This window comes from Chrysochloris asiatica, unplaced genomic scaffold (genome assembly GCF_000296735.1).
Source record: "Chrysochloris asiatica unplaced genomic scaffold, ChrAsi1.0 scaffold00012, whole genome shotgun sequence".
Classification (NCBI taxonomy): domain Eukaryota; kingdom Metazoa; phylum Chordata; class Mammalia; order Afrosoricida; family Chrysochloridae; genus Chrysochloris; species Chrysochloris asiatica.
In genome coordinates, this window is record NW_006408530.1 from 36,490,972 (window position 1) to 36,509,430 (window position 18,459).

The 18,459-nt window shown below is 38.0% G+C and overlaps 1 protein-coding gene across 2 annotated transcripts in view; it reads left to right on the forward strand.

Moving 5' to 3' along the window:
- The window catches only part of LOC102834236 (actin-related protein 3-like), a 75,036-nt gene that overhangs the window by 15,499 nt on the left and 41,078 nt on the right, over nucleotides 1-18,459 (forward strand). The window contains exons 2-3 of one of the 2 annotated variants that reach the window (XM_006834590.1): nucleotides 7,128-7,183; nucleotides 11,637-11,761. In XM_006834590.1, the coding sequence (XP_006834653.1) occupies nucleotides 7,128-7,183; nucleotides 11,637-11,761 (181 nt within the window). The remainder of the gene's footprint in view (nucleotides 1-7,127; nucleotides 7,184-11,636; nucleotides 11,762-18,459) is intronic. The other variant, XM_006834591.1, reaches the window with a different exon arrangement.

The following is an 18,459-nucleotide window of genomic DNA, read 5'->3' on the forward strand; positions in this document are numbered from 1 at the left end:
GTATATATATACATATATATATACGTGTGTGTGTATATATACACACATAAGTGAATTCAATACATAACTCTCTGAGATAGTTATTATTATCCCATTTTATAGATGAGGAAACTGACAGTGCTCAAATTACTTACCAAAGATCACATAGCTGGCTTTGTAAAACTATATACTGTCCTTTCTCTGATTATTTTGGATTAATCACTTATACCTAAACAAGTCAGTTGGTATAGTGAAAAAAAACATTGACTTTGAGACTGATATCTATCTCAGTTCAAATTTAGTTTCACTCTTTATTTGAAGAACTTCTCTGAACCAGTTTTCTAAGATATAAACAGATAAAAAATCCATTTTGCAGCATTATGGTGTAGACCGTTGTTAGGTACAGTTGAGTCATTTTCCTACTCAGCAGTCCTGTGTGACACAGTAGAATTACCCTGTAGGATTTTTTTAACTTACAATTTTTACAACAAAGAGCCCTGGTGGTACATTGGTTAAGTTCTAAGCTGCTAGCTGTCTGCTCCTGTAAAGATGACCTCCTTGAAAACCTTATGGAGCATTAAAAAAAAAAAAAAAAAAAGACACTAATCATCCTTTCTGTGGCATTCTGTTCAGTTAGGTTTGATAATTCATTGCAGTGGCCACACAGTACTCAAGAGACAATACTCATAGTGATGGTGTTTATTAGGGAAGTTAACAGGTTACAATTGAGGGTTGAAATGTTCAGGACACAGTTATACCAGTCAGCATAGCTTCTACTCAGCTATTCCCATAGGTAGGTCTCTTTCTGCCCTACTTGTGTGGTACTGGATTCTGCAAGGTCAGTTCGAACTGCAAGGTTGGAGGTTCGGTCTCACTAGCTGCTCCTTGGAAATCCTGTACAGGGTCACTATGAGTCGAAACTGACTCAAAGGCACTTAACAACATCAGTGCCACAAAGTTCTTTTGTTGTTGTTGTTATGTGCCGTGGAGTTGGTTCCGACTCATAGTGACCCTGTACAGGGTTTCCGAGGCTGTAAATCTTTACGGGAGCAGAATGCCTCATCTTTCTCCCGCAGTTTACAGCACAATTTGTAACCACTACGCTACCAGAGCTCCTTTAGGACTAGTGATAATTGCCCACAGGACACACCACCATAAGCCTTGGCCTGAAAGCACCTGACTCTAGCTCTGGTTCAGCAACCCTAGCTCCTTCAATTCAGTCAGTGCCTGGAGGCCCTCCATTCTGCAAGCAAGCCTCCTTCTAATTTTATACTCATGTTGTAACAGTTTAAATTTATAATTACAGTTTAACTCTGTTAATATCCACAGCTAGATCATTGTCAGAATCTAGTAGTTGTCCCTTAGAATTTGTCATTCCCGGCATAGTAAACTGTATGGTTTTCAGATTCAGAATAGCTAATACCAGTCCATTTCAGCTCACTAATGTCTAGAATATCAATCTTTATGCATCCCATTTCATCCTGTCAGTATCTTCTCCCACCTTTTCTTACCCGGGATGCATCAGGAAAAAGAGTACTTTGGTGGGAGTTACAAAAACATGGCTAGAAGAGACGTATTAGATCATTTATTACACCATCGGGCAGTTTTGCTTTGTGCTTTAAATGTTGAGCTGCTAACAGCAGGGTTGGCAGTTCAAATCCATGAGCCTCTCCAAGGGAGAAAGATGAGGTTGTCTGTTCCCATGAGATTTAGTCTCTAAAATGCTGTGGAGCAGTTCTGTTCAGACCTGTAAGGTCATGATGAGTCTGTATTCACTTGACGGCAGTGAGTTTAGAAAGTTGTTTTGTATAAGAATGGACACAGTGGCAATGTGGTGTGTTTTTTTTTTAAATTGGTTTAAGTTTTAAGCAGATCTCCAGATATTCCTCCTGTGGAGACATTGTACGGGCTCAAAGTGCCACTCTTGGTTAGCAGCTGAGCAGTTAACTGTTGTGCTTCCATACCCCAGAAACTCCTGGCCATGAATTGGATTCTTACTCATAGTGACCCTGTGGGCAGAGTATAATTGCCCCATAGGGGTTCAGAGGTGTGGAGCTGTGATTAATGCACTGGACTGCACAGTTTGATTGGAATCACATAGTCAGTGGGTCAAACTCACCAGTCACTCTTTGGAAACTCTATAGTTACTTTGAGTCAAAACCATACCTAACAGCAAAACAACCATCTTTACAGAACCAGACTGTCATAGTTTTCTCCTATGGAACAGCTTGTGGGTTTGAACCACTGATCTTTTTGTAAGTAAGCATCTGAGGAGTAGCCACTGTGCCTCCAGAGCTCTTTAACAATCGTCATTTGTGTGAGTCGGTTCCGACTCATAGCGACCCTATCTATTCATGACAGAAACACTGCCCAGTCTTGCCCATGCTAACAATTGTTATGCTTCAGCCACATACTGTGGCCACTGTGTCAATCCTTTTATATGAGGGTCTTCTTCTTTTTGGCTGATTCTCCAGGTACTTTTTTGTTTGTTTGTTTGTTTGTTTAGTGAATAATTTATATTTGCAAAAAGTCTGGAAAGGACTAATATTCACATTAACTCTTTGGTTTAAATAAAAATGGTGTTTATTTTAAAAGGCATTTCATGTATGAGCAACCACATGAAAGACTTTTCCTGTGCAATACTGTTGATAATAACACTATTTCTATCACCAAACATACTCCATGTTTACCAAGATGGCTAAAATCAGAGACAGGGGCCATATTTGATTTCCAGTTGGTTCTGAATTGAAGGAAACATCTTTATCGCAGTACAGTTTTTATAATTTCTGTCATTAGTCCTTTATGGACTACAGAAAGAATACAGTAGTACAATTATTGGTAGACATTTGAAGAAGAATCGATGCCCTCAAACCAAGGTGCCAGTGAAGCACACAGAATACTCATCCCATTGACAGCCACAAGAATGAACAAATCTGTCTTAGAAGAAGCACATCCAGAACACTCCTCAAAAACAAACATGGGGAGACCTTGTCTCATGTATTTTTCAAATGTTATCAGGAGGAACCAATCCCAGAAGAAGGACATCATGCCTGACAAAGCAGAGTGACCCTCCAGTTTATTAAACATGATATCCTTCTCTAGGGACTTGTCACACCTGGTAGCATGTCCAAGGTAAGAAAGATGAATGAAGTATGGAAGACGAAGTCTCGCCATTCTGGCTTCTAAGGAACATTCTGAATGTACTTCTTCCAAGACAGATATGTTTGTTCTTCTGGCAGTCCATGGTATTTTTAATACTCTCCAATACCATAACTCAAATGCATCAATGCTTATATGGTCTTCTTTATTCATTGAACAACTTTCACATGCATATGAGGCAAAATAGTTATACTTAATCTGAATTTGGGAGGTGGGTAAAAGTTTCAGAATTTTGCTCTGGGATGGAAGGATAACATCTCATATAGTAGGAACAGTGGCTTGGCAGCATGAAATGAAATGAGTTTTTTTGGCAAGTGAGCTTAAAAAACTATTAAGAGCTTTTATGTGGCTTGCCAAGTTTGATTTTTCTATTTTTCTTAAAACATGGACAGTAAGGAACCATTGAAGGGATGTCATCAGTGGAGTAATATCACATTTTGATCAGTTTATGTTTTCCCTGATTTTTAATAATTTGAACAATTTGGCACTCTCAGTTCTTTAATTTAGTTAGTTTTGGGGCTAAAAAAATCCTCTAAAGAGAGGTTCTTTTTTTTTCCCTTTTCTGTAGAAAAACGTTTCTATAGATATCTTTGTTGTTGTTGTTAAGTGCCGTTGAGTCGATTCCGACCCATAGCGACCCTGTATAGGGTTTCCAAGGAGCAGCTGGTGAGCTTGAACCACTGACCGTGCAGTTCAAACGACTTTGCAGTCTGATGCTTTAGCCCATAGCGCCACACCATAGATATCTTTAGACTTCAAAATATCTCAACAATTTACCTTCCCACTATTTAGTTTGAATAAGGAATAGTATAAAATATTGTTACTTACTCTTTAAAGCTTGCTTATGTGATGAGACTGTAGAAAATTTTTGGAAAAATACAATTAAAAGATAAAAATAAAAAATAGAAACTATTTCTCAGCATAAGCTCCATCAAGATTAAGACACTTTTGTAAGCATTGATACACTAGTCCTTTAGTCCATGCCTAAGTGTCCTGCTAACATGTCATTGTGGTCTTTATTACCTTAACTGAAGAAAAATGAGCATCCTTTTAAGATTGTTGTTGTTGTTAAGTGCCGTCGAGTCGGTTCCGACCCATAACGACCCTGTACAGGGTTTCCGAGGGTAAATCCTTTTAAGATTAGGAAACAAAAATCAGAAGGAGACAAATCAGGGCTCTAAGGTGGGTGCCTAATGATTTCCCATAGAAACTTGAAAAACGTGTCCTTGTTTGATGAGAGGAATGAGCAAGAGTATTGCCCTGTTGGAGAAGGGCTCTGGTGAAGCTTTCCTGGTGCTTTTCTGCTAAAGCTTTGGCTAATTTTCTCAAAGCACTCTCAGAATAAGTAGGTATTAACTGCAGTTTATCCATCCAGAAAGTCAACAAGCAAAATGCCCTGAGTATTCCAAAAAAATAGTGCATGACCTTTGCTCTTGACTGGCTTGCTTTTGCTTTTCATGGACTTCTTCTACCTCTTTGGTAGCATTGCTTTGATTGTGCTTGGTCTTCAGGATCATACAGGTCAAGCCGTGTTTCATCTCTTGTAACAATATATTTAAAGAAATGCTCCAGGATCTTGATTCCACTTGTTTAAAATACAAAGTTCTTCTCTTGTCTGTAGCTGATGTGGGCACAATGATTTTGGTACCATTTGAGCATGAAGTTAGCTGAATTTTTCATTTTTGGTTAGAATTGTCAGTGGAGATGTCTTTGGTGTTGGCTGTTGTTTCTGGTGTTAATCATCAATCCTCTTTAATTAGAGTAAGAACACAATTGTATCCTTGCAAATGACTATGGATGGTCTGCCGCTGTCAACTTTATCTTCAGCATCTTGTCTCCATCTTCAATACCTTCTCATCTTGTCCCTTCTTAAAATGAGCAGAATTCATGTAGCTCTGTTGGGGCTCATGTCAAACTGTTATCTTAACCTTCACAGTGCCTCAGACTAGATCCTGTTTGTAAATGTTGTTACAAATTAGTACTAGTTTATTGTGGTACAAAACAATTAGGAAATCCACACATTTTCCATTGACTTTCTGAAGACCTCTAGTAATTAATAGCTTTCGAGAAGCTGGGTTATATGAAGAAAAACGTGGCATCAGGATTGGAGGAAGACTCATCAACAACCTGTGATACGCAGATGATACAACCTTGCTTGCTGAAAGTGAAGAAGACTTAAAATTACTGATGAAGATCAAAGAGCACAGCCTTGGGTATGGATTGCATCTCAATGTAAAGAAAACAAAAATCCCCACCACTGGACCAATAAGCAACATTCTTATCAACGGAGAAAAGATTGAAGTTGTTAAGGATTTCATTCTTTTGGATCAACTATCAACACTCACGGAAGCAGCAGTTAAGAAATTAAATGATGCATTGCATTAGACAAATCTGCTGCACAAGACCTTTTTAAACCATTGAAGAGCAAAGACGTCAGCTTGAAGAGTAAGGTGCACCTGACCCAAGCCATGGTCTTTTCAATAACCTCATGTGGATGCGAAAGCTGGACAGTGAATAAGGAGGACTGTAGAATAGACGCATTTGAGTTATAGTGTTGGAGGAGAATATTGACAGTACCATGGGCTGCCAAAAAAACCAACAGATCTGTGTTGAAAGAAGTGCAGCCAGAATGCTCCTTTGAGGCCAAGATGGCCAAACTTCATCTCTCATACTTCAGCTATATTGTCAGGAGGGACTAGTTCCTGGAGAAGGATACCATTTTTGGTAGGGTGGAGGGTCAGATAAAAAGAGGAAGACTCCCATCGAGATGGATTGACAAATTGGCAGCATCAGTGGGCTCAAAAGTGGTAACGATAGTGAGGTTGGCCTAGGGTCGAGCAGTGTCTCGTTGTACTGTGCATAAGGTTGCTATGAGTCGGTACCAACTCAGTGGCACCTAACAACAACAACAACATATAGCCAATAAATTTTCACTATCTTACAAGTAGGCCCCAACATGCTGTATGTAAAATATCAGCATTTATAGTGTCTAATCATCGTCAGAATTGTAAATTATTTTATTTCTGCAAGACTAAAGCCTGAAATCCACCGTCAAAAAAAAATCCAAATGGTATGAAGTGACGTGCAATAAAAAATTTCCCTCTCATCCCTGTCCATTATTCCTAGTTTCCTTTGCTGGAGACAATCCAAACTGCGTATATCTTTTTATGTTTTCAGAGATATTTTGTACCTGTACAATCAAATTTATTTTATTTTATGTTTTTACCATGCTTATTTTATATTTCTATACTTGGTTTTGTTAACAATAGAATTTAGCTATTTTTTTAAATCAGTATACCAGTCTTTTATATTGTTGTTGTTAAGTACTGTCGAGTCAATTCTGACTCATAGTGACCCTGTACAGGATTTCCAAGGAGCAGCTGGTGGGTTTGAACTGCCAACCTTGTGGTTTGCAGTCTAGTGCTGATCCTGCAGCACCACAACAAGAGTCCAGTCTTTTATATTGCTGTTGATAAGTGCTCTTGAGTCCATTCTGACCCATGGTGGTGGTGGTGGTTATGTGCTGTGGAGTCGGAACCGACTCATAGTGACCCTGTACAGGGTTTCCAAGGCTGTAAATCGTTACGGGAGCAGAACGCCTCATCTTTCTCCCGCGGAACAGCTGGTAGTTTCGAACTGCTGACCTTGCGGTTCACAGCCCAATTCATAACCACTACGCTACCAGAGCTCCTTTTTGTTATGATCCATAGTGACGCTGTGTAGGGTTTCCGAGGAGCAGCGGGTGAGCTTGAACTGCTGACGTTGAGATTCAAACCAACCTTGCAGTCCAGCGCCAAGTGCCAGCCACAGTGCCACAGTAGGACTCTAATTCTGGAAGCAGAAATGTTTACATGTTCTGAAATTGTACAATTTATATATTATTCACTCTAGAATCTCACTTAATAACAAAGTCTGAGATTGGAAATCTAGAAATTAAGTTAGTATTTGCTAAGATATTAGTAAAATTTTTATAAATTTTTGTTTTGCAGGTATACAAAGCTAGGATATGCTGGAAATACAGAGCCACAGTTCATCATTCCTTCATGTAAGTTTTATTTTGTGTGTGTGTGTGTTTTTAACCACAAATGAGGTGATGAAAAGATTTTTCTATCCCCTTAATTAAATTAATCAGCTCTGACAATGTAAGTTTAAGTCCTTTGAAAAATATAATTCTAAATGTGACCCTTTTTCTTAGTTTTTTTTGTGTAACAAATTTTCCAGTTATCTCTTTAAAGAAAAAAAAAAAATGGAGTGAGCTGATAATCAAAACGATTTTATGCTTTGAGGATATTGGTACTGAAAAAGTAGTGTTGTAATTAGCTTAAGTAGTCTATCCCCCCAACACATCTACAAAGATTGTTCTTCGGTTTGCGTACATAATTATTGTTTGCAGGGCTAGTGCTTGTTGACATTAGTACTCATGTTCTAAAATTAGGATGGAATCTCACTGCTAGAGTTTTGACTGTTTTGTACTACACCAAAGTTATATTGTTCTTGTAGATTATGTCTCAAGACTTTTTATTCTATCCTATTTTTGATAACTACACTTTAGCAGACTGACCATTACCTATCTTTCAGCAGTCTTAAAACAGTACTCTGCCAATTGTTTTGTGAGCACGTTTTTTCTCTGGTACTTGATGAACATTCTGTTACACTTCTGACTTTAAAATCATTCAAGTTTTTTGTATATTTTACATAATAGTACCTCTGATCTCCTTGTCCTGTTACCAGACTAAGACTTTTACACATCAGATGACAAACTTTGAGCCACTGATTGGTAGTGGTGATTCCAAGCTTAATTTAGGAAGTGTTGCCATGTTGCCAAGTTTGCATAACAGTATTTATTCAGTTATTTGAATATTTTTACAGATTATGTGTTCTTCTAAATGGATAAATGGAAATATAGATACGCCCACCGCTATTATCTGTTACTGAATATTTAATCTGGAGAGCACATGGGATAGTTTTCATACCTATTTTTTCCAGGCAATTTGAGCCATGTGACTTTGTATATTATAAAGTTTAAAAACTTTTTTTATTTAGAAAATTTAAAAGATTAAGATGATGATAACGTTTTTGTTCTAAACTTGTCTAAGTTTAATGAGAAAAATTTTTCTAGCAAGTTTTTTCTGCCTTTCAAAAATAAAATGCTGGATATGTGTTAAAATGTAAAATACATTGTGTTTTATTGGTTGTACAGTTAATTATCTTGTGCTAGTTTTGGTTGCTGTAAAATAGTAGTTTTTGTTGGTCGTTTGTATTTTCATTTTTGTTCTACTTCTTCCCAGAAGAAATATTTTATACACATACAAACACACATTTTGTGATTGGAGAGAAGTCACTTGGCAGTGCAAACGGTTAATCGACTTGACTGATAGAAAGGTTGGCAGTTTGAATATACCTAGAGGCACTTCAGAACAAAGGCCTTGTGATCCTCTTTCAAAAGGTTACAGCTGTGGAACACAGTTCTACTCTGAAATGGTTTAGTTAGAATTGACTTGAAGATAATTGGTTTTTGTCTGTTGTTGTTACTAAGTGCTGTGGAGTCAGTTCTGAATGATAGTGACTCCTATAGGGTTTCTGAAGAGCGGCTGGTGGGTTTGCATGGCCAACCTTGTGACCAGCAGCCCTTTGCTTATCCTATGGTGCCATACCAGGTTTTTGTGTAGTTGCTGCTAAATGTAATTTAAAACAGCCCTTTGTTTTAGGTCCTGTTTTCTTTAAATAAAGAAATACTATTAGATTATTAGATATTAAAAAAAATAATTTTATGCAAAACTTTTCTTGACTAAGAATTGAATTTTTGTACCATAGGTGCTAAATTTGCAAAATGGTCACGATTAAAGTACAAACTATAGTAGGGTTACTGTGAGCAATCAGTGAAATAAGCATGTAGAATACTTAACATTGTTTGTTGTTATTAAGTACCATTGAGTTGGTACAGATTCATAGCGACCCTATGCATAACAAAGCCTATCGCCGCTGCCACTGTGCTAGTACATCTCGGTTTATTCCTCTTCTTCTCCCACCCTTCATTTTACCAAACATGATATCCTTCTCCAGCGACTGGTCCCTCCTGACCCTGTGTCCGAAGTAAGAGAGACGACGTTTGGCCATCTTGGCCTCCAAGGAGCACTCTTCTAAACGGATCTGTTGGTTCTTTTGTCAGCACGTGGCATTTTCAGTATTCTCCTCCAACACCATAACTCAAAAGCATCAATTCTTCTAAAGTCTTCATTATTCGCTGTCCAGCTTTCGCATGCATATGAAGGTATTGAAAAGACCATGGCTTCGGTCAGGCACACCTTAGTCCTCAAGCTGACATCCTTGCTCTTCAAAACTTTAAAAAAGTCTTGTGCAGCAGATTTGCCTAATGGAATAAGTTTTTGATTTCTTGACTGCTGCTTCCATGAGTGTTGATAGTTGATCCAAGAAGAATGAAGTCCTTGACAACTTCAATCTTTTCTCCATTGATAAGAATGTTGTTTATTGGTCCAGTGGTGAGGATTTTTGTTTTCTTTACACTGTGATGATGCACACAATCGAAAGCCTTTGCATATTCAGTAAAGCACAGGTGAATATCTTGCTGATATTCTCTGCTTTCAGCCAAGATCCATTGGACATCAGTAATGATATCCCTTGTTTCACGGTCTCTTCTGAATCTGACTTGAACCTCTGGAAGTTCTCTGTCAATGTATGCCTGCAGCCTTTCTGTATTACCTTTAGTAAAACTTTACTCACATGGGACATCAAAGAGATTGTTCGATGATTTCCGCATTTCGTTGGGTTACCTCTCTTTGGAATGGGCACAAATATAGATCACTTCCAATCAGTCAGATACATTATTAAACTGTCACAGAATAATATGGAGATAAGTTATTACTTTAAGGCGGTCTGGTAGCATGTTGGTTATGAATTGGGCTGCTAACCTCAAGGCTGGCAGTTCTAAACTACCTGCTGTTCTGTGGGTGAAAGATGAGGTTTTCTGCTTCTGTAAAGATTTACAGCCTTGGAAACCCTGTGCAGGGTAACTATGAGTTGGAACCGACTCCATGGTACTTAACAATAATAACAAGTTATTACTTTGGATACAGTTTTTGATAGTCTAAGAAATATTTGATTTGAATCCCTTCTTATTTAAAAGATTGTCTTACTGTTGTAATCTGACAGGGATATATATATATATAAATATGTATATATGCCACCACTTCCCCCATACTCATCAAATTTGGAATCAGTTAGCTAAATGTAGGATTTTTTTTTTTTTCTTTCATTATTCTGTACCTCTACTTCATTAAGAATATGGTGGTTGTGTGCTGTAGAATTGGTTCCAACTTATAGTGAGCCTGTGTAGGGTTTTTGAAGCTACAAATCTTCACAGGAGCAGAAAGCCTCATCTTTCTCTTGTAGAACAACTGGTAGATTCACCTTCCTGACCTTGTGGTTGTCAGTCCAACTTGTAACCCACTACATGACTAGGGCTCCTTCATTAATGATGTAATCATTATTAAATGAAAATATAACAGTTAATGCCAGATCAATGTTAAGTCCATTCAGATACAAATAGTTTTGAATGAAGATCTGATTAACATGCAATGTTTAGAACTTTATGCTTAGTTAAGAAATATAAAACAAGGTTTAGCTCTAGACTGATGCTGAATTTCTGAAGTTATTTAAGGAGACTGTTGTATGTTTTGCCTACATGATTTGAGATACCATGTTGTATATATGATGGAAGTTTATTAAACCTTTATGCTGATGTTGGAGCATGGCAGTTCTTTTCAATAAGCGTTGGACTGTGAACCACAAGACCTACAGTTCAAGCTCTGTGGGATAAAGATGAGACCTTCTGCTCTTGCGAAGATTCAGAACTTCGGAAACCCTATACATGGTAGCTATGAGCTGACACTGACTAGATGGCATTTAACAACAGTAACGACTTGCTGATCTTACTTAAATTAGTAGTCTGGCCTGGTGTGGTGCAGGACTGCTAAGCCACAAGGTTGGCAGTTGCAACCCAAGAGCCACTTGAAAACCTTATGCAGGGTCGCTGTGAGTTGGAACAAACTCAATGGCACTAACAGCAATGGTTACTGCAAGTAAGTTTGAAGATACAGAGGCAGTTTTTTGTATTCATTTGACAATTTTTCTTATATTCCTTAGTCTTTTTCACTGTTCCCCATCTAATTATATTAGCTTACTCATCATCACGATAGGTCGTACAGAGCATTTAGAGATACAACTAAAACATTTTCATAGCTGTACTTCTTTTTTTTAGCTATTCACATTTGAAGACTTGTTTCTGAATAGAGTTGAAAATTCATTATTCTCAAATTAATTTTGTTAAGCGTTCTTATGGTCATTGAGCATTAATGTGAAATTTTTAATATGCTAGGTCATGTTTTGTTTCCTAATATTTTACAATGAAAGAAGCTAAAGGTTTGTCTCATTTGAAAAAATGTATTTTTTTATATTTCTAAACAACTTTTGTTTTGAAGGTATTGCTATTAAGGAGTCAGCAAAAGTGGGTGACCAAGCTCAAAGGAGGGTGATGAAAGGCGTTGATGACCTAGACTTCTTCATTGGTGATGAAGCAATAGAAAAACCTACCTATGCTACAAAGGTGTGTTTTTATGATTTGTATTGATTTACACATGCTGTTTAAAGGTTGGTTTGTTAAGTGATTGTGACTACTGGAATTTCACTCAACCTGTGTTGGTGGTTCAAGCTTACCACCTGTTCCTTGGAAAGCCCTTACAGGTCACTATGAGTTAGAAGCAACTTTATGGGACTTAACAACAGCAACGACATAGGTTTAATTGCCTCAACTTGGTTACTAATAGACATTTCTCTCTGGTGACCCCTTCTCAACCTTGCTTTAATATTTTCCCCCAAGAAGAAAATTTTATCCTGTTGTGGTGATCATTATTTCGTTTTCCATTAGATCTCAGAGTCCATGAGAAGACTTTCTCTTACCTCTGCTTGTTACATCTAGACCATTTCTCTTCCATTTTCATTCAAGCCCACACCATTTCTGTCCTAATATAAGTTTATATCAACTGGAAGTGTCCTTCTTTCCCCATCTTGTTCTTTCTCTCTTCCAACCTTTTTTATTGAGACAGTTCCCTAGTTCCTGTGGACAGCTGCTTGCCCTTTAATGTTATATAAATTTGTCCTCACTGTGAAAGGAGTGAAGCAACCCCTACTCCCAAGAAATTCTTCATCACCATCACTTTCACTTGCTGCCCGTGCAGCTTATAAATCGTTAAAAAGGCTTCCAGGAGTTTGTGGCACTAAACCCTCTGCCTTCGAGTCTGTTGTGACTTATAGTGGCCTACTAAGGGATTCCGAGAAGAAATCTTCACAGAAATGGACAGTCTTTTCTTTCACCCATGGAGAGGGATTGATGGGCTTGAACCACTGAGCTTGTGGCACTAAATATATAGTGTGAAGAACTTTTATGACTATAATCATAAAACTTCTATATAAAGAGCAAAATTGTAACCAAGACATTTCCTGTGTCTGATCCTGCACTTAACACTTGCTCGTCAAAAGGTAAGCACTGTTCTTACCTTTATTAAACTCTGTTTTAGAGATTGACACTGCCTAATTTGTGAATTTTCTTTCTTTCATACCTCTTTTATTCTTTTCTCTCATAATTTATTTTGTATTGATTAGTTACCATGTGTAAAAAGCTGCTTGTCCAGTGGTAGATAGGAAAGATAGCTTCTTGACTTTAAGACTGTTACACTATGATGGAAAGGAAGACGTTGTAAAATAATTTCAGTTGTGATGGGGCTTAAGTGTGAACAAGGTTCCTCTGGGAATATGAGGGGACTTCAAAATAGTTTGTAGAAAAATTTCATTGTCTTTAATTCCATTTTTCCATGAACCTTTTGAAGTCCCCTTGCATATAATAGAATAGTTAACCTAATTGGGGATGCAGGACAAACCTTGACAAAATCTTTAAGCTTGAGGCTTAAAGAATGAAATAGGAGCTAGCTGAGTGAAACATATAATCAAGGTTATTTTAGGCAGAAGGACAATATGCAGGAAGAATGCATTTTAAAGAATGAGGGAGCCTGGAACATCAAGACCAGTATGCCTAGAGTGTAGATAGTGAGATGGGAAAAGTGATGAGGACAAGATCATGGAAAGTATTGTTAGTCTAGGTAAAGAATTTTAACTATCAGATACGCAACATTTATTGGTTTAACTTTATGAATAATTATAGTGATGAAAACCACAAATGTCGGAATCTGGCTGTTTGGGCTTGAATTCTAGTTCTACTACTTTCTAGTTTTGTGTTGTCAGCCAAATCACTTAACCTTTCTGGGGTTCATGTGTTTTTATTTGTGAAATAGAGATATACTGACATAATGCATGTACAGAAATTTTTACAGTGCTTTGACCATAATGAATGATTAGTATATAATGGCTGTTTTATTATTTTTAAATGATCACTAAGGTTTCAGTGACAGTGAAGATAAATTACTTGAGGTAGGCAAGCATGATTCTAAGCAGACTAGGTAACTAATTAATACATAATTTAGGGCAAGATATGTTAGTGACTGATTCTACAATAATAACTGTACAGGGAGAGAGAAGCAGAAAATATATGTGTATACATACATGCATAAACACGTGTAACGCTAATTATGGAAAATGTTATGCACTGAAGTAGAAAAAATGCTCGCACCCTTGTGTGGCGCTCTAGTATAACCACTGACAGCTAGCTGTAAGACCACTCCTCAGAAACCCATATATAGGTTCGCCTTGAGTAGCAACTGACTCAGTGACACTTAACAACAACAACAGAGAGGAAACTAGGATGAACCCTTGTACCTATCACACAGTTTTAGCAATTGTCAGTCTGTGGCCAGTCTTGTTTTAGCTATAGTCCCCTCTTTCCTACTGGTTTATTTTAAAGTAAATCATAGATGTAATTTAAACTACAAATACTTGTCTTTTCAAGATAAGGGCTTTTAAAAAGATAAATCTCACACTTAAAAGTCATATAAATTCATTAATGTCATGTAATATCTAGCCAGCACCCTAATTATATCCCTTATTATGGTACTGTATTGGTTACACTGTTATAATCACTACCCAAACCTTAGTATTCATTGCATTTGGCTGATAATACTTTAAATCTCCAATATATAAACGCTGCTCTCTGTATATTTCTTTTTACTTCTTGGTATTTATTTGTTGAAGAAACCTAGTTAATGGTTTTACAAAGTTTCCTGTATTCTGGATTCTAATATTTCCATCCATATTATGTCATTTAATATGGTCCTCTATTTTATTTGCTTTTTTGATGGAAAATGGTCATTAAACTTAGAGGTCTGTTTAGTAACAAAGAGGTCTGTTTAGTAACAAAAAGAAGTAGATGATTACTGAGAAACAGGAAATGATTAATGAGTTATTGGTAATTCTGAAGTGGTAATGGAGGATAATTCCTATTACCTTGGTAATTTCCTTGTTGAGATTGAGAACATTACTTGACATGCACTTTTTTTTTTAAGGTTTTTATTGTGGATTGAGTGAAAGTTTACAGGGTACATCATCAGTTTTGCATTCAACAAATCATACACCTTGTTTCATTACAATGATTCTAATCCACTCCATGTAACATCAGTTAACAGTATTTCTCTCTATTCATTTTAGCTTTTTTTTTTAAAAACAAAAATAAAAAAACTCGCAGGCATATATAATAATTTACATCTCCAAAGGGAACATTCTGCAAGTCTGCCTCCTGGCCACCAACTCTTAGTTTCCCTCTTCCCATGAATCTGGAGTTCTTAGCCGCTCCCTGTCTCCATGTCCCCATCTCTAACTCATCTCTGGCATCACTGATTCTCTGGATAAGGTCCATATTCTGCTTGTTCTCTTGTCCCTTGATGGTTCTAGGGTCCTCTCTGGACTGTAAGATTAACATCTCCCTGTTTTTGTTACAAAACTTCTACCTTTATAATTGTGACAGTTGCAATTAGTCATGATAACAGTTATTCACTATTGAATCATACAAATATTATCCCCATCTATTTTCACCAGACCCATCTAGACAAGATGAAAACTATTTAGTGAGGACTCTATTCAGTCAGTGGACTGTGGTTAAACTCAACCCATTTCTTCATTGCTGCCTTTCCCCCTCTTCCACTCATCATGCTTACTTGCCTGTTCATGTGTTCCCTTTGAGTTTTAGTCTTAGAGGGGAATTTGTCCTGAAGGTACTTGATTGCTTGCCTTGATAGCTTCCAGGTGAACAGCTTGCTTATTCTTGTAGTAGCCAGTCATGCTGATATTTTTGTTTTGGGTTTTTCCTGATGACCTTTCTTTGAAGATGTATCTTCTGCTGCTCTAGCTGTTCCTGGCGGGTCTGCTTGGCCTTGCTAGTGGGAATGCCCCACCTCTTAAGGTTCTGGGTGGGACTCAGGATTCCACCTAAGGTCCTGTTATACTCTGCAAAGGCTTTGCAAGAGGCCTGTTTCACTAGGCAAGTTGTAGAACCCCTTGTAGGTATTCCAGTCAGTTATAGGCAGAAGATGGGCTTACAAATTTTCTGTAATCATGTCTCCCAGCATTCCTTTCTCTCCTACTCAAGTGTCTATTTTATAATAGTAGGCGGGAAACCAATGTTCATAGGACAGTCAAGCATTTTAGTATTATTTCCCCTCTTCAGACTATGCCTAGATCCCTGTATCACAGAGCCCTGTTGTTGCAAGGTTGAGCGTGCATCACTGTTTACCTCTGTCCCACTTAGGCCATGCAAACGTGTCTCAGTGTTCTCCTATCTTATTCTTCCACCTCCTCCCCCTTCTTGTATTGCCCTCCCCAACACCTGAACTAAACCCTCCACCCCAACCCCACTGTTGTGGTTACCTTATATCCCATTAACTTTTCCCTCCATTTAAGACAGTCTATTTTATCCTGTAATCTACCTGACCTTCCCACCACCTGGATCTCTGTTCCTCTGTGTTTACCTTCTTTCACATTGTAATTGTTTTGGTCATAGACTGATTGCCCAGAACCTCTTTTCTTAGGATTTTATTCTGTTCTTGACTCTTCCATTTGTTGATTGAGTTCAGGGTGATGCTGCCGTGTACATCATTCTCTGGTTGTTGTCCATTATTGTTGGTTGTCAGTCCACAGAACTTCCTTTAAGATGGTTTCCATAGTAGGGTTGGCTTTGGCAAAATCCCTTTAGCTTCTGTTTATCCTGGAATGTTAAAATTATACCATTGTATTTTATGTATAGCTTTGCTGGATAGAGGATTCTTGGTTGGCAGTTTTTTTTTCTTTCAGGGGTTTATATGTGTGTCTCCATTGCCTTCTTGCCTGCATTGTTTCTGTTGAGCGATCTGAACTTAATCTGATATGCTTGCTTTTGTATATGTTATACTTCTCGTTTCCCTAGCTGCTTTCAGTATGCTGCCCTTATCTTTGATTTTGGAGAGCTGGGTTTTTATTTGTTTTGGTGATTTTCTTTTAGTATCTATTCTTTCTGGGGTTCCTTGAGCGTCTTCTTTTTTTTTTTTTTCCTTTAGCTTCTTGAATGCTTATCTTTTTGCTTTTCAGAATGGTAGGAAATTTTCTTCCAGAAGTTCTTCAGCTGCCTCGTCTGGGTTTGTGTGATTCTTCCTGTTCTGGAATGCTGATAATTGTTAAGTTATTCCTCTTCATGTTGTCCAACATGAACCTTAGGCCTTTCCAGATTTTTTTATCCCCTTTTGTGCTTGCTCTTCTGTCTTAGTGGTATTGAGAGATTTATCTTCCAGCTCACTAGTTTTGGCTTCTATTTCTTCAATTCTACCCTTTTGCCCTTTCAGTGTATTGTCCATTTCTGATATTCTGTTATTAACCATTTGAACGTCTTTCTGTAGGTTTTGAATTGTTTCCAATGCTGTATCTATCTTATTTGATTGTTCCTGCAGTGCTTTCAACTACTTCTTCCTTATTTTTCTCAATTCCATTGTATAGTGTTTTGGTACATTTTATGATCATTTTTCTGAATTCCTTCTAAGGCATTTCCAAAGCCTGCTCATCTTCCAGTATGGAATGTAGGTCTGCTTCCATCTCATTTGCCTCAGTCACTTTTTCTCGTTTCTGGACATGTGCTTATATGACCATCTGTTTCTGTTTCTTGGTCACATTCAGGAGTTGTCTGTGGCCTTAATACTTAGATGGGTGTGTGTTTTGGTATTTTTTTATGCTTTCTGATTGCCTCCAGGTAGATGTGATCAGGAGATGGGCTTCCCTTTTCAGTCTTCTTCCTGAAAAATTTCAAGGTGCCATTGTTGGTCATTGTGATGTAACTCAGGATTTAGTTTTTGGCCTATTTCCTCTTTAGTCTGCCTGTCGTTCTCCACAATCCCCATTCAGGCCTTTTTCCTAGTGATAAACAGTTCAGGGCTGGCTGTGGCCGTTTTGCACTGCTCTTTTGGTTTAAAGTGGAAACTGTCACTCTAAATGTTGAGATCTGTGCACATGCATAATAGAACCCTCCAGGGTTGGGGGTGGGGTGTCCACTTGTTCAGACACCTCCTCTAGTCACTAGAATGGAGGTGCGTAGGCATTGAGAGACCAATGAATAGATATATATAAAAAAAAAAAGGTCCACACCTTTATCTCTGCTGTTCTGTCAGGTGTCCGTGGCTGCTCTGATTTCCCCCTGCTTGGTCTTGCCCAAGTTGATGGCTCTGGGAGCAGCTGAGCATCTTGGATTAGAAAGCACTGGATTTTTTGCTTCTGCTGCAAATTCCTCTAGCTGTAAGCCTTCCAACCTTCTAAATATTCCTTTATATGTGCTTCAGAGTTCTGGCACCATCCTCTGAGCCTGCTTAGTCTGGTATTCTGTGTTGTTGCTGATGGAGCTCCTCACTGCACTTCTACCCTGTCGCCATATTGTTTGTTCTCTTGACAAACTCTTTTGTTTGGGATGATTTAGGGGGAGAGGAGGATGTGTCTAATTTTTAACATGATACATTTGGAAACATCTGAGATACTGATACTGTTAAATAGTCAGGTATATGCATCTTTTTGCTCAGAAGCACAACAGATTAGTAGATCTGGAAGATACCAGTTGCCTCTTGTTGTTGTTGTTGTTATGTGCTGTGGAGTCGGTTCCAACTCATAGTGACCCTATATAGGGTTTCCAAGGCTGTAAATCTTTATGGGAGCAGAAAGCCTCATCTTTCTCCTGCGGAACAGCTTGGTAGTTTCGAACTGCTGACCTTGCGGTTCGCAGGCCAATTCGTAACGACTACGCTACCAGAGCTCCTTACCAGTTGCCTCTAGAGGGGATGAAATCACCTGAGA